The sequence below is a fragment of the Loxodonta africana genome, chromosome 5, assembly GCF_030014295.1.
Source record: "Loxodonta africana isolate mLoxAfr1 chromosome 5, mLoxAfr1.hap2, whole genome shotgun sequence".
In the NCBI taxonomy this organism is placed as follows: domain Eukaryota; kingdom Metazoa; phylum Chordata; class Mammalia; order Proboscidea; family Elephantidae; genus Loxodonta; species Loxodonta africana.
Genome location: NC_087346.1, coordinates 83379698 through 83395154, shown reverse-complemented (window position 1 = coordinate 83395154; position 15457 = coordinate 83379698). Strand labels below are relative to the sequence as shown.

The following is a 15457-nucleotide window of genomic DNA, read 5'->3' as shown; positions in this document are numbered from 1 at the left end:
GAATTGGCCATTTTGAATCAGACAATCATATAGTCTACTATGCTGGGAATGACAATTTAGAGAGGAAAACATTTCAAGATCTATCCTGAAGTACAGTGTGATAGGATAATATCCATATGTCTACAAAGAAGACCAGTTAATACGACTATTATTCAAATTTATGTAACAACCACTAAGGCCAAAGATGAAGAAATTGAATATTTTTATCAGCTTCTGCAGCCTGAAATTGATCGGACATGCAATCAGTTTGCATTGATAATTACTGGCGAATGGAATACGAAAGTTGGAAACAAAGAAGCCTCAGTAGTTGGAAGATATGGTCTTGGTGATAGAAACAATGCCAGAGATTGAATGATAAAATTTTGCAAGACCAATGACTTCTTCATTGCAAATACCATTTTCACCAACATAAATGGTGACTATACACATGGACCTTGCCCGATGGAACACACAGGAATCAAATCAATCACATCTGTGGAAAGAAATGACAGAAAAGCTCAATATCATCAGTCAGAACAAGGGCAGGGGCTGACAGTGGACCAGACCATCAATTGCTCATATTCAAGTTCAAGCTGAAACTGAAGAAAATCAGAGCAAGTCCACGAGAGCCAAAATATGACCTTGAGTATATCCCACCGGAATTTAGAGACCATCTCAAGAACAGATTTGACACTTTGAACACTAATGTCCAAAGACATCAAGGACATCATACATGAAGAAAGCAAAAGGGCATTGAAAAGACAGGAAAAAAAAAAAAAAAGACCAAAATGGATATCAGAAGAGACTCTGAAACTTGCTCTTCAACATCGAGGAGCTAAAGCAAAAGGGAGAAATAATGAAGTAAAAGAGCTGAACAGAAGATTTCAAAGGGCAGCTCGAGAAGACAAAGTATCATAATGACATGTGCCGAGAACTGGAGATAGAAAACAAAAAGAAAAGAACATGCTCAGTGTTTCCCAAGCTGAAAGAACTGAAGAGAATATTCTAGCCTCGAGTTACAATACTGAAGGAGTCTATGGGGGAAAATATTAAACAATACAGGAAGCATCAGAAGAAGATGGAAGGACTACAGAGTCACTATACTAAAAAGAATTAGTCAACATTCAACCATTTCAAGAGGTAGCATATGATCAGGAACAAATGAAAAGAAGAAGCCCAAGCTGCACTGAAGGCAATGGTGAAAAACAAGGCTCCAGGAATTGATGGAATATCAATTGAGATGTTGCAACAAACGGATGCAGTGCTGGAAGTGCTCACTCACTTACTATGCCAAGAAATTTGGAAGACAGCTGCCTGGCCAACCAACTGGAAGAGATCCATATTTATGCCTATTCCCAAGAAAGGTGATCCAACAGAATGCAGAAATTATAGAACAATATCATTAATATCACATGCAAGCAAAATTTTGCTGAAGATCATTCAAAAACGGCTGCAGCAGTATTTTGACAGGGTGGATTCAGAAAAGGATGTAGAGCCAGGGATACCGTTGCTGATGTCAGATGGGTCCTGGCTGAAAGCAGACAATACCAGAAGGATGTTTACCTGTGTTTTATTGACTATGCAAAGGCATTTGACTGTGTGGATCATAACAAATTATGGATAACATTGCGAAGAATGGGAATTCCAGAACACTTAATTGTGCTTCTGAGGAACCTTTACACAGATCAAGAGGCAGTTGTTTGAATAAGGAATACTGAGTGGTTTAAAGTCAGGAAAGGTATGCATCGGGGTTGTATCTTTCACCATACCTATTCAATCTGTATGCTGAGCAAATAATACAAGAAGCTGAACTATATGAAGAAGAACGGGGCATCAGGATTGGAGGAAGACTCATTAACAGCCTGAATTATGTAGATGACACAACCTTACTTGCTGAGAGCGAAGAGGACTTGAAGCACTTACTAATGAAGATCAAAGACCACAGCGTTCAGTAGGGATTCCACCTCAACATAAAGAAAACAAAAATCCTTACAACTGGACCAGTAAGCAAAATCATGATAAACAGAGAAAAGATTGAAGTTGTCAAGGATTTCATTTTACTTGGATTCACAATCAACACCCTTGGAAGCAAACAAACAAACAAAAAAAACCAAACCCACTACCATCAAGTTGATTCTGACTCAGAGTGACCCTATAGGACAGAGTAGAACTGCCCCATAGAGTTTCCAAGGAGCTCCTGGCAGTTTCAAACTGCTGACCTCTTGGTTAGCAGCTGTGGCGCTTAACCACTACGCCACCAGGGTTTCTCCCATGGAAGCAGCAGCCAAGAAAACAAAAGATGCATTACTTTGGGCAAATTTGCTGCAAAGGATCTCTTTTAAGTGTTAAAAAGCAAAGATGTTACCTTGAAGACTAAGATGCATCTGACCCAAGCCGTGGTATATTCAATCACGTCATATCCATGTGAATGCTGGACAATGAATAAGGAAGACCAAGGAAGAGAATTGATGCCTTTGAATTGTGGTGTTGGTGAAGAATATTGAATATACCATGGACTGCCAAAAGAACGAACAAATCTGTCTTGGAAGAAGTACAACCAGAATGCTCCTTAGAGGGAGGGATGGCAAGACTTCTGCAACAATGGTCTCAAGGATAACGATTGTGAGCATGATGCAGGACTGGGCAGTTTTTCTCGTTCTGTGGTACATAGGGTCCTTATGAGTCGGAACCGACTTGATGGCACCTAACAACAACAAAAACAAGAAGCAGCGAAATTTTACAAGAGTTGTTTTGCCTTTATAGAACTCATTTGAAATAGCCTATTTCTCCATCTCACCACTGTTTTCAGAAGAAAAGTAGATTTTCCCCTAAACAGGTCTAGTTGTAGACAAAATTGTAAGGCAGTAAAAGTCGATCTTTAATTCTATTCCCTATCACATTTCTCTACTTTTAGTAACTCTCAGTTTTTTACACTCTTTACCAAAGCAGTACCATTAACATTTTATAGTGCTATGAGACGGTAAAATCTTTCTATTGTAGCATTCTAATAGAAATGACCTTCTCCAAATTGATTTCACTTGCCAGATTTTTCTCTTCATCTGGATTTTCTTTATGCTTCTAACATGCATTATCTATATCTTTCCTTGATAAAAGACCTGATGGAATGGATATTAGTAGCTTTACGTAATACCTTTAATGTTAATGTGCAAAGATGAGCAGAGAACGATCTGGATTTCAGGGTGTTCCTGTATCTCAACCATTTTTCCCTCCTTGACTTCCATGAGAAATTCCAATAGCCTTACAATAAATATTCCTTTTTGCTTAAGCTTGTTCAAGCTGAGTTTATGTCACTTGCAATTAAAAGGATGCTGACAAACATACCTTCAGATCATTTTCACCTCTGTGATGGCCATTATTTATCTAAAAAGCAAATAAGGCTGTGTTACTGCCTCCATATTTAAAACCCTTCAGACAAATGTCTGTGCTCAAAGTCCATGACCTCACCCTACCGACCTCTGTGAGGCACCTTCCGTCTTGCATATTAAATTTAGTACACCTGGAACTTAATGGTTCACAGAACACATTCTGCTGCTTGGTCTTCCAAATCCCTTTTCACACACTCTTTTCTTTGGAATACTCTTTATTTTGTGTTCTTTCTCCCCTATATCTTTCAACAAAAGAAGCCTTTCATTTATTTATTTAACTCACATATGATTCACACCACTTTTTGCCAGATATCACACAAGCTGTTGGAGGTATAATGGCAAAAAGAACTGTATGGTCCTCCCCCTCACCAACCTTCTAATCTAGTTAGGAAGATAGGCTTTGAAAACAAAATTACACGTGTGCTGAGTGTGTGGAGAACGGAGGGGAGAGTAAGAATAGATGAAAATAAACCAGTCGATTTCTGCTATTGGCTTAATTTTTTTTTTTTTTTAACAATAACAACAAAAAACCCACAAATGTTTACAGTAACATTATTTATAATTTCCAAAAGTTGGAAACAATCCAATTGTCCATTATCTGATGTATGGACAACCATTCATAGAGTGGGATATTATATAACAATAATAAGGAATGAAGTACTGATACATGCTACTACATGAATGAACTTTGAAGGTATAAGCTACCTGAGGATTCCATTTATATGAAATGTCCAGAATTGGAAAATTTATAAAGACGGAAAATAGATTAGTGTTTGCTTAGGGCTGGTGGGTGGGCCAGCATATGGAAGTGATAGGTAAATGGAACAGGGATTCTTTTTGAGGTGAGAAATGTTCTAAAATTAACTGTCGTGATGGTTTCACACATCTCTGAATATACTAAAAAACATTAAATTGTACATTTTACATGTGTAAATTGTATGATATATGAATTATATCTCAATAAAGTTGTTACTAAAAAGAAAGAAGAAGAAACCTAGTACCCATTAGCAAGGCTCATATATTCTTAGCCTGTTTGAGCCCAGGCCAGCCTTGGCCAAGGACATGTGAGTAACCTCCACACAGACTCTGAGCAATCTCTGCTCCCATGGAGATTCTTCCTCTCTGGTAACCTGCCCTACAAATCGCATTTGCTTCAGCTGTCTTAAACTCTGATCTCTGCCTCCTCAGCTTGATACACTGAAGTCAGGAAATTTTCCACTAATAGAAAGCCAGGGCAACATTGGGACTTATCTTGAGAGGTTCTTTACTCTCAGGGATCTCAAATTTGTGTCACTTTCTGTTTAATGCCTGAAAACATTCCAACAGGTGACCTAGTTGGATACTTGTTTCTTCTGTTATTCCATCATACTGGAAGAGGAAATACTCTGGAAATACTCTATATGCATATTGTATGATAAAGATTTAGCTTTATTTCAAGTAGTTTTGCCTTTGTCCTTGGCTCCTTGGTGCCTTGGAATTTAACTGTCAGACCATACCTAACTAACAGATAAGGTGAGGTGATTAGGTAACTCTGGAGTGGGGGCTGGCCAGGCCAGAAAGACCTACGGTGTAGTACCTCATAATCACCTCATAATATTGACCAATCTTAGAGAACAGGGACTAGTCTGGCTAAAAAGACCGTCAATCGACCTTAGGGGAGAGGGGCTAGAGTTTGCATTACATGGTGAGACTCCTAGTAAAAGATCTGGACACTGAAGCTCTATGGGCATGCTGGTGGGTGAAAACATCTGCTCTTGGAAGGGTGACTCAAATCCTTTAGGACATGGAAGCTTGACATTGGGAACCCTCCCAGACCTCACCCTATACGTCTTGTCTTTGTGCTAATCCTAATTTGTATCCTTTATAATAAAGCTGTAATTGTAAATATAGTACTTTCCACAGGTTCTGTGATTCGTTCCAGCAATTTATCAAACTCAAGGAAGTGATGGGAGCTAGCAAGTCAGAAATAAGCAGGCTTGGGACCCCTGAGCTCGTGGCTGGCATCCTGAAGGGGCAGAGTTAAATCCTGGAATCTACAGCCAGCAGGTCAGAAGTAAAGGAAGATCCTGGGCCCCTCAAACTTGCAGCTGACATCTACCTATTTGGCAGTCTGAAGGACAGTGTCCTTTTAGTTCATCAGATCTTAAGCTAGCTCCAGGTGACTAGGGTCAGAGAAAGAAGGGCTGCATGGGCAGCTGCTGTCAGAGCTGACTGAGAAATGGAAGAGTGAGGATATTGGATTTATGCTGATTTTATTATTGTTGCACATAAGTTTGTATAAACACAACTAAAAAATACCTAAAATCTATCTAAAGACTTTGCCTATAAGTTTACAACAATGAGAAAACAATGATTTAAGAATAAATTTTATTGCCATATTCCAAACTCTAAAAAAACTGAACTTTAATTTTTAAGTATTTATATTTAGTTTTTGTTTGTTTTTTTCCTTTTTTATCTGCTCTGGAAATCTATTTCAATACTAAGATGAAAATTAGTATTGAAAAGACTAAGTGTTTGAAAATGCTAAATTGCTCTGTAATGTTGAGGAACTGAACAAAAATATTTAAGCTTTTGAACTAAGTGACTTGGAGAATCCTTTTATTTATTCGCTTTGCTTGAACAGTAGGTTTATTTACTGTCTTGCCTCTGAATGTTGGGTATGAGCCATTATTCTAACAGCTTTGTAAATTTATAATATTAATTATTTTCCAGTTTTCTTAACTATTCCAATTAACATTTCATTATTTTAAAAGCCTTATACTCCCCAGTGCATTTAATTAGTGCAATTAATGTTTATTTGGAGTTTAAATTTAATATTATTTGTGTGTGTTTGTTTTGGATTGACATTTATCATCTAGAATTATTCTCATATAAGAGCATATTTGAGAGTCTGCACTGAGATATGTCTGCACTGATTAGGTTAGGCTAATATCTTTCACAGATAAATGAGACCTTCAAGATAGTCTAACTGCCACTTGTGATGTTATAATAGGGGATTAAAAAAATTTAAATCCTACAGTACTGTTGTTTTCACATTGATTTCTTCATTCTTTTTTAAATTTTTATTGTGTTTTTTTAAGTGAAAGTTTACAAATAAAGTCAGTCTCTCATACAAAAATTTATATACACCTTGCTATATACTCCTAGTTCCTCTCCCCCTAATGACACAGCACACTCTTCCCTCCACTCTCTATTTTCATGTCCATTCTGACACCCTCTGCCCTCTCATCTCCCCTCCAGACAGGAGCTGCCCATGTGGTCTCATGTGTCTACTTGATCGAAGAAGCTCACTCTTCACCAGTATTATTTTCTATTCTATTCCATAGTCCAGTCTAATCCCTGCCTGAAGAGTTGGCTTTGGGAATGGTTCCTGTCTTGGGTTAACAGAAGGGCTGGGGACCATGACCTCTGGGGTCCTTTTAGTCTCAGTCAGGCCATTAAATCTGGTCTTTTTAAGAATTTGGGACCTGGAGCCCACTGCCCTCCTGCTCCCCTCAGGGGTTCTCTCTTGTGTTCCCTGTTGGGCAAACATCAGTTGTAGCTGGGCACCATCTAGTTCTTCTGGTCTTAGGCTGATGTAGTCTCTGGTTTATGTGGCCCCTTCTGTCCCTTGGGCTCATAATTACCTTGTGTCTTTGGTGTTCTTTGTTCTCCTTTGATCATGGTGCGTTGAGACCAATTGATGCATCATAGATGGCCGCTTGCTAGCATTTAAGACCCCAAACGCCACTCTCCAAAGTGGGATGCAGAATGTTTTCTTAATAGATTTTATTATGCCAATTCACCTAGATGTCCCCTGAAACCATGGTCCTCGAACCCCTGCCCCTGCTATGCTGGCCTTCCAACTGTTCAGTTTATTCAGGAAACTGCTTTTGGTTAAGTCCAGTTGTGCTTACCTCTCCTGTATTGTGTGTTGTCTTTCCCTTCACCTAAAATAGTTCCTGTCTACTATCTAATTTTAGTGAATACCCCTCTCCCTCCCTCCTTCCCCACTCTCATAACCATCAAAGAATATTTTCTTCTCTGTTAACACTATTTCTTGAACTCTTATAATAGTGGTCTTATACAAAATTTGTCCTTTTGCAACTGACTGATTTCACTCAGCATGATGCCTTCCAGATTCCTCCATGTTATGAAATGTTTCGTGGATTCATCATTGTTCTTTATCCATACGTAGTATTCCACTTCGGTCACTAGTGTTCAGTGTGTCAAATCTATTCTTCAGATGGTCTCTAAATTCAGGTGGGATATACTCAAGGTCATATTTTGGCTCTTGTGGACTTGCTCTAATTTTCTTCAGTTTCAGTTTGAACTTGCATATGAACAACTGATGGTCTGTTCCACAGTCGGCCCCTGGCCTTGTTCTGACTGATGATATTGAGCTTTTCCATCGTCTCTTTCCACAGATGTAGTTTGATTTCTGTGTGTTCCATCTGGTGAGGTCCATGTGTATAGCTGCCATTTATGTTGGTGAAAGAAGGTATTTGCAACGGAGAAGTTGCTGGTCTTGCAAAATTCTATCATTCAATCTCTGGCATTGTTTCTATCACCAAGGCCATATTTTCCAACTACTGATTCTTCTTCTTTGTTTCCAACTTTCACATTCCAATCACCAGTAATTATCAATGCATCTTGATTGCATGTTCAGCCAATTTCAGACTGCAGCAGCTGATAAAAATTTACTATTTCTTCACCTTTGGCCCTAGTGGTTGGTGCATAAATTTGAATAATAGTCGTATTAATTGGTTTTCCTTGTAGGCGTATGGCTATTATCTTATCACTGACAGAGTTGTACTTTAGGATAGATCTTGAAATATTCTTTTTGATGATGAATGACACAATCTTCCTCTTCAAGTTGTCACTCCCAGCATAGTAGACTGTATGATTGTCTGATTCAAAATGGCCAATACCCGTCCATTGCAGCTCACTAATGCCTAGGATATCAATCTTTATGTGTTCCATTTCATTTTTGATGATTTCCAATTTTCCTAGATTCATACTTCATACATTCCAGGTTCTAAAGAATAGATTTGACACATAGAACACTAGTGACCAAAGACCAGATGAGTTGTGGAATGACATCCAGGACATCACACATGAAGAAAGCAAGAGGTCATTGAAAAGACAGGAAAGAAAGAAAAGACCAAGATGGATGTCAGAGGAGACTCTGAGACTTACTCTTGAATGTCGAGCAGCTAAAGCAAAAGGAAGAATTGATGAAGTAAAAGAACTGAAGATTTCAAAGGGCAGCTAGAAAAGACAAAGTAAACTATTATAATGACATGTGCAGAGAGCTGGAGATGGAAAGCCAAAAGGAAAGAACATGCTAGGCGTTTCTCAAGCTGAAAGAACTGAAGAAAAAATTCAAGCCTTGAGTTGCAATAGTGAAGGATTCTATGGGGAAAATATTAAATGATGCAGGAAGCATCAAAAGAAGATGGAAGGAATACACAGAGGATGACCACATCAGAACTCAAAATAGAGGATGACAATTTCATTACATAACTCCAAAATTACATCATTACATAATTGCAAAACCACTAATCATGGCCCAGCCACACTGACACATAACTTAAACCATCACAGCCACACTGACATATAACAGTAACCATCACAGCTAGTGTTACTCTCACTACACACCTCAGCATTCATTACTACCAGACGTCTGTTGTTAATGTGCAAAATAGTTGGATAGTAGATTTTTTACTATTGTTGTGAATGGAAAATATCATATAATAAGAAAGTTGATAAGTGAGGAGTATGTGTATATATGTATGTACATATCTGTATGTACAAATAGATAGATAGGTATAGGTATATGTGTGTATATATATAGTATATATGTTACCATCATCTGCTTTTTACAAATGCAAAAACCAAGGCTTAGAGAGTTTTCTGATAAGTACAGTCTGAATTTGAAACCAAGTATTTTGACCCAGTAAACTACCTAAAGGAGCCCTGGTGGTGCAGTGGTTAAATGCTCAGCTGTTAACCAAAGGATCTGTGGTTCAAATCTACCAGCTGCTCTACGGGATGTGGCAGCCTGCTTCTGTAAAGTTTTACGGCCTTGGAAACCCTATGGGCCAGTTCTACTCTGTCCTATAGGGTCACTATGAGTCGAAATTGAGAGCTTTGGGAAAGCATCTAGATGGCACAGTTTGTGCTTGACTACCAATCCAAAAGTTGGCAGTTGGAACCCACCCAGTGGCAACATGGAAGAAATGCCTGGCTATCTGCTTCTGTAAAGATTATAGGAAAAAAAAAAATTGTGGAGCAATTCTACTCTCTAACACATGGAGTTGCCATGAGTTGGAATCAACTCAATGGCAATGAGTTTGGTTTTTGGTTTATTTTGATCCAGGAACTACACCTCAACCAGTACTCTACTATTAGCAAGTGAGCAACGACTATAAGTGGACTACATCTTTTCCATACTTCTATTTTTCAATTATATTTAAGTACTTTTCTAATTGTGATTAAGCATTTGGTTACTAACAGAAAGGTTGGCAATTTGAACTTACACAGCAGTTCTGTGGAAGAAAGACCAGACAATCAGATCCTATAAAGACTGCAGCCAAGAAAACCCTATGGGGCAGTTGTACTGCATCACATGCGGTAGCTATGAGTCAGAGTTGACTTGATGGCACCCAACAACAACAACAGAAACAAAAACAAAACTCTTCTAATTAATAAAATTTAAATTTGCTTGAAGACTTTGCTGAATTAAGAGTAGTTATTATGGGTGGTAGTTGTTGATAATTTTTTGGTAAAAAAAAAAAGGATCCACATACTTGAAAAAGTTGGAAGCCACAGAATTAGAACTTAGCAGTGGGATCATTAATGGGATCATTAGCTCAGAACTTATATATAGTAGCACTGCTCTCATAAAAACACTCTTCATGGCTATAGTTTCACCATAACTGGCCACCTTAGATATGCACACTTTTTGTTTTAAAAAAGAACAGAGAAAGTAGAGCAGTATAACAGAAATATCAACTCAAACCAATTACATAATTGAAAATGAATTAATTCTGAAATCTATGTGATGAGGGGCAACTCTTTATAATTGATTACAAGTAAGCTGACACCTTATTTTCTTATTTTATTGTCTTCCTCTCTCTGTCTGCCTGACATTCTCTCTCGAAACACACACACAAAATTCATTAAAAATATACGTAGTAGTAGGGAAGGGCAAAATGGCTTCTAGAGGAGGTATATAGCTTTGTGATTACACTAGACTTCCGCATCACTTTGCCCCTAAACTGAGAACAGAAGATAATATTCCTCAAAACCCAAACAAAAATTGACTACATACTCAGAAATTTCTAAACTACCTTAAAATCTGCTTCATTTTAAATACATTTTTCCTATTAGTTTTAAAGCACAATTATGTCATTATTTAAATTTCCTGTGTTTTTCTGTAAATACCGTTTGATTAAATCAACAGGAACATGAGTCTGCCTTTTGTACCCAATGCCTATTATTAAGGGATGATTGAGATTGATTGCCTGGATAAAGTGTGATGGAATGTTAAAGTTCACTGTTATTCGATCATGAGGAATCATATTTTTACATATTTAGGAGGTGAAATGGCATGCTTTTAAATTGCATCCCATTAAGAGTTGGACTATAAGCAGCAATGTTCATTTATTCATTTGTTCTTTCACTCATTCATTCAACAGATATTTGTGGAGCTCTTACTACGATGAATAAAACAGACCTTGTCCTGATTTCTTGAAACTCACTCTACAGATTTTAATATATTTAATGGGGTCTATGACTTTTTTTTTTTTATGACCTTACTCATATTTACCAGGGTTTTCAGACTTCTTCCCTTCCAGAAACACAGCCTGAGTGGGGCACTGCTTAGGTCTTACCTCACATCCTTTCAGCCCAACTTTCCTCCTTCAAATGTTACTATATTATCTTATTGTGAACAGGTTTAACCCGACATCACCTCACTCTCCATCATTCTGATGCATGTTCAAAGCTGGAAGTATGAGGGAGTTAACACCCCAGGAGACAAGCCTTGACAATGGGAAACAGGCATTTGTAGATAAATACTACTCTCTTCCACCCTCCAAACAGAGAATTTTGAGATGCATTGTAGATGGTTCCTCTGAGGGAGCCATCTTAGTGGGTGAGCACATCCCATAGTAAAATACATGTATTCAAGCTCTTGCCTCAGACTCCATTTATAAGGAGAACCCAGGCTAAGACAGTTGGTGCGAGACATAACTCTAGAAAGCAGACCTCAAAATGGGATTTTGGAACTGGTAGTTCACTGGTTGCAGAGTTATCAGGCCCCATTACTGGTGGCAGGTGGGAGGGTGGTGGCATGAAGTAGCATCAGTATTAAGACTGTAACCAGTGATGGATTGAGAAGAGGTACAGGAGAAAGTGAGTCATTGGCTTATATAGTGATAGTAGCGCTAAATGCTATTGTGGCAAAAGTAAAGATAGTAACTATGGAGTTAACTGGCTTTTGTTAGCTCCTTTAGAAACCTTGAAAAAAAGAAAAGAATGGGCTCAGTATTGCCAATTATCAACTCAAGGCACGCGGTGAAATTCAAAGAAGCCTCCATGGCAGTGTTGAAATCGAGCCATATCTTCTATCACTGGTGTATAATCACTCTCTTGTCCTAGAATTGTGTTGACTCTCCTTTTTTGTTGTAGTATAGCCCTGGGGATCCTGAGTTTCTTGACATTGCAGAATATTATGCTGGTTCACTGTATTGTTGACACGATGCTAATCACAATGGTTGAACAAGAATTGTTATGTACTCAGATACCCTAATAAGATTCAAGGGTTGGTCCTGAATAGGGGAAGTTTTTAGAGGTTCCCTAGAGAAAGGCTCAGCACTTGGTAGGCCTCTTTGGATTTTGGAGGCAACATTTGGGAATGCTTCTCTGATTCATTCATTTGTTTCTTGAAAGTTGGCCAGGTTTGAGTAGGGCTCAGAGTAAGAGATGGCTTTGAAAAAAGCCAGTTTACCAGCACACCACTGGTTGCAGCGCTGTCATTCAGAATGCAGTACAGGTAGTCCCTGACTTACTACAGGAATTCATCTTGATGACTCTGTTGTGAGTCAGTTCTGAGGTTAAGTGGAATACTTCATTTTTTTTTTTTATATTGCCTTTTATTATCAGTATCTTTACAAATCTGATCTTTATTTGTCTTTGGGGGTTGAAAACATCACATGCAAACTTTCAGATATATTTTAATACGTGCGTACATAAAAAAATACATGAAACATAAAAACTTACTCAGACAATGAAGAACAGTTGGACAATGTTGGCATTTTGTCAATTGCAGTGGTAACTCCTCTTATGGAAGGTTCTGGATCATCTGGATTATCCCTGGGAATAAGGATGGCGTTTCAGGTCAGAAAAATTAGTGAGAGTTGTCTATATGGCTCTTTTCTTTTTGTCTCATACATTTCCTGGTAACATCTCACTGCTTCCCAAATCGGCCTATTGATTTCAGCAAAGCGATCAGTGTTTGGGTCCATGTTTTCAAGCAAATGAAGTCCCTGATTTAGTTTAGAAAAAGCTTCAGCTAATCTTTTCACTGTAAAAATTTTTGACAACTCTCCTTCCTCTTCCTCATTATTTCTTTCTTCTTCAGCATTTCTTTCCCCTTCAAAATCCATTCAGCCCTGATGGGTCAATTCCCTTCTATGTGATCTATGAGCTGTTCTACATCGACAATATCAAGTTCTCAGTTCAGCATCTTTGCCATATGGATGATTTGTCCACAGACCTCTTCCATCATATTATCCTGATCAAATGCTTGGAGCATATTCACATAAATCAGCAATTTTTTCCGTGTACCCCACATGCATTTTCCCATAACTTTGTACAAGAAAAATGCAATGTTTCAGATACACTGGAGAATATTATAATTCTTCCAGAAATTGTGCAATGTTCCTGCACCTCCATCTATTGCAGCTATTGCCTGAGCAAACATAGTCCATAGGTAGTATGCCTAGAAGGTGGTGATTGCACCTGGATCCACAGGTTGAATCACAGCTGCCGTATTGGAAGGTAGATACACCACTTTCACGTCTTGACTTAGATCATCTACGTGAGGAGGATGTCCTGGGGCATTACCAAGTAACAGTAGAATCTTGAAAGGAATACTCTTTCCAAGGCAGTAGGCACACACTTCTGGATTGAAACAATTTAAAAACCAGTGTTTGAATAGCACAATTGTTATCCAGGCCTTGGAATTACTCCTGCAGAAGACTAGCAGCTTATTTTTATCAATGTTTTTGAATGCTGGGGTGTTCTCTGCATGGTAAACAAGAAACGTTTTAATTTAAATTTAACAGTATTTCCTTCAAGCAACAGCGTGATTCTGTCTTTAAATACCTTGAAACTAGGCATCGACTTCGCCTCTTTGTTAATATAGATCTGTTCTGGCACCCTTTTCCAAAACAAGCCTTCTTCATCCACGTTAAATATCTGCTATGGTAGATATTCTTCATCTTGTATTGTTTTGTCCAGTTCATTAATGAATTTTTAGGCAGCTTCAATATTGGTTCTTCCTGCTTCTCCAGCTATACGCATGTCAGGTAAGCCAAATCTGTGTTTGAAGCAATGAAACCAGCCCTTGCTGACATAAAAGTACTTGCTGTAGTCTTCTTCTTGCGGTTCATTCAGGTTTTCAAAAAGGCTGCGTGCTTTCCTTTGAATTACCAGTAAATTCATAGGAATTTTTTTCTGGATTCGGTTTTCTATCCAAATCATCAACAGCTTCTCCATATCGTGGATTGGCCCTGGCTTCTTAAAATTGTCGATTTTATGTCAAATGCTATTTTAATTGCCTCCAAAATCCTATTCTTATCCTTAATGCTTGTCAAAATGGTTGAATGAGACAGTTTTTCTCCACACTCTGTTTTACCGACTTTCTTTCCATTAGTATAGGCCTTAATGAGCTTCATCTTTATATCCATGTCTATAGCCTTTCTTGCCTTCTTTTTTGGATTATAACTTTCAGTGGCATGACTTCTTTTACTAGACATATCGTTGGGGGTGTAAGCAATGCAGGTGTTATAGTTAGAGAAACTTGAACAACTCAGCTTCAAGTTAACAACTGATGTTTCTTATGGTACAAAACACTGAATAAGATCACACTATACACCTGGTCTACAATGAAGTCAGTGTCAATGTCATAACAATGAAGTCAGAGTTGTAATGGCTGTCAGGTGTGTGCACAGTTCAATTGTCTGATAGAGTTGAGCATTGCCCAACTCTCTATCCATTATGACTCCCATTACCAACACCAGCTTCATTCTAGACGAGGGCATAGCCTGCCATATGGCAGTGTTTTGAACTGCAAATCATAAAATTGAACATCTACAAGGGAACATGTGAGAATGATAACATTAGCAAGTTATGTGCTCCAACATTTTATGTAGTACATATTACTAACAATAAAAAACAATAAAGTGTACAAAAAAAAAGACACTTGTAAGTGTGTTTCATAATTCAAACTAAAAAAAACCAAACTCATTGCCATTGAGTCGATTCCAACTGATAGTGACCTATACAACAGAGTAGAACTGCCCCATGAGGTTTCCAAGGAGCACCTAGTGGATTCAAACTGTCAACCTTTTGGTTAGCAGCCGTAGATCTTAACTACTATCCCACCAGGGTTTCCTTCATAACTCAAATACGTTGTAAATAGAGGACTACCTGTACATGCACTAACCAGTGGTTGATATATTGTGATACATAGTGCTGTGTCCTCAATAACTAGAACATATGAACATGGGAACCAAAGGTTCCAAGGAGAATCGGTCCTTCTCACCATTAGTCAAAGTGACCTTTTTTGGTGGTGGGGGGCAGGATTTATACCTTGGAATTTGTGCTTTACATCCCTTGGTTCTTATTATGGATTGAATTTTGTGCCCCTATGTATAGGAATCCTATGCTTATGGATGTGGGAGTAATCCTGTTTGGAAATAGGATTTTCTTTATTATGTGAATGAGGCCATATTTGTGTAGTGTGTATCCTAACCTAATCACTTCTGGGTTACAAAGAACAGTATAGACACAGAAATAAGGGGACACACATAGGGGAAGAG

At 38.2% G+C, this 15457-nt stretch overlaps 1 protein-coding gene across 1 annotated transcript in view; it reads right to left on the bottom strand.

Moving 5' to 3' along the window:
- GC (GC vitamin D binding protein) overlaps positions 1–13018 on the bottom strand; it is a 75015-nt gene extending 61997 nt beyond the window's left edge. The window contains exon 1 of the mRNA XM_010594185.3: positions 12824–13018. Within this exon, the coding sequence (XP_010592487.2) occupies positions 12824–13018 (195 nt within the window). The remainder of the gene's footprint in view (positions 1–12823) is intronic.
- Positions 13019–15457: the final 2439 nt, after the last annotated feature.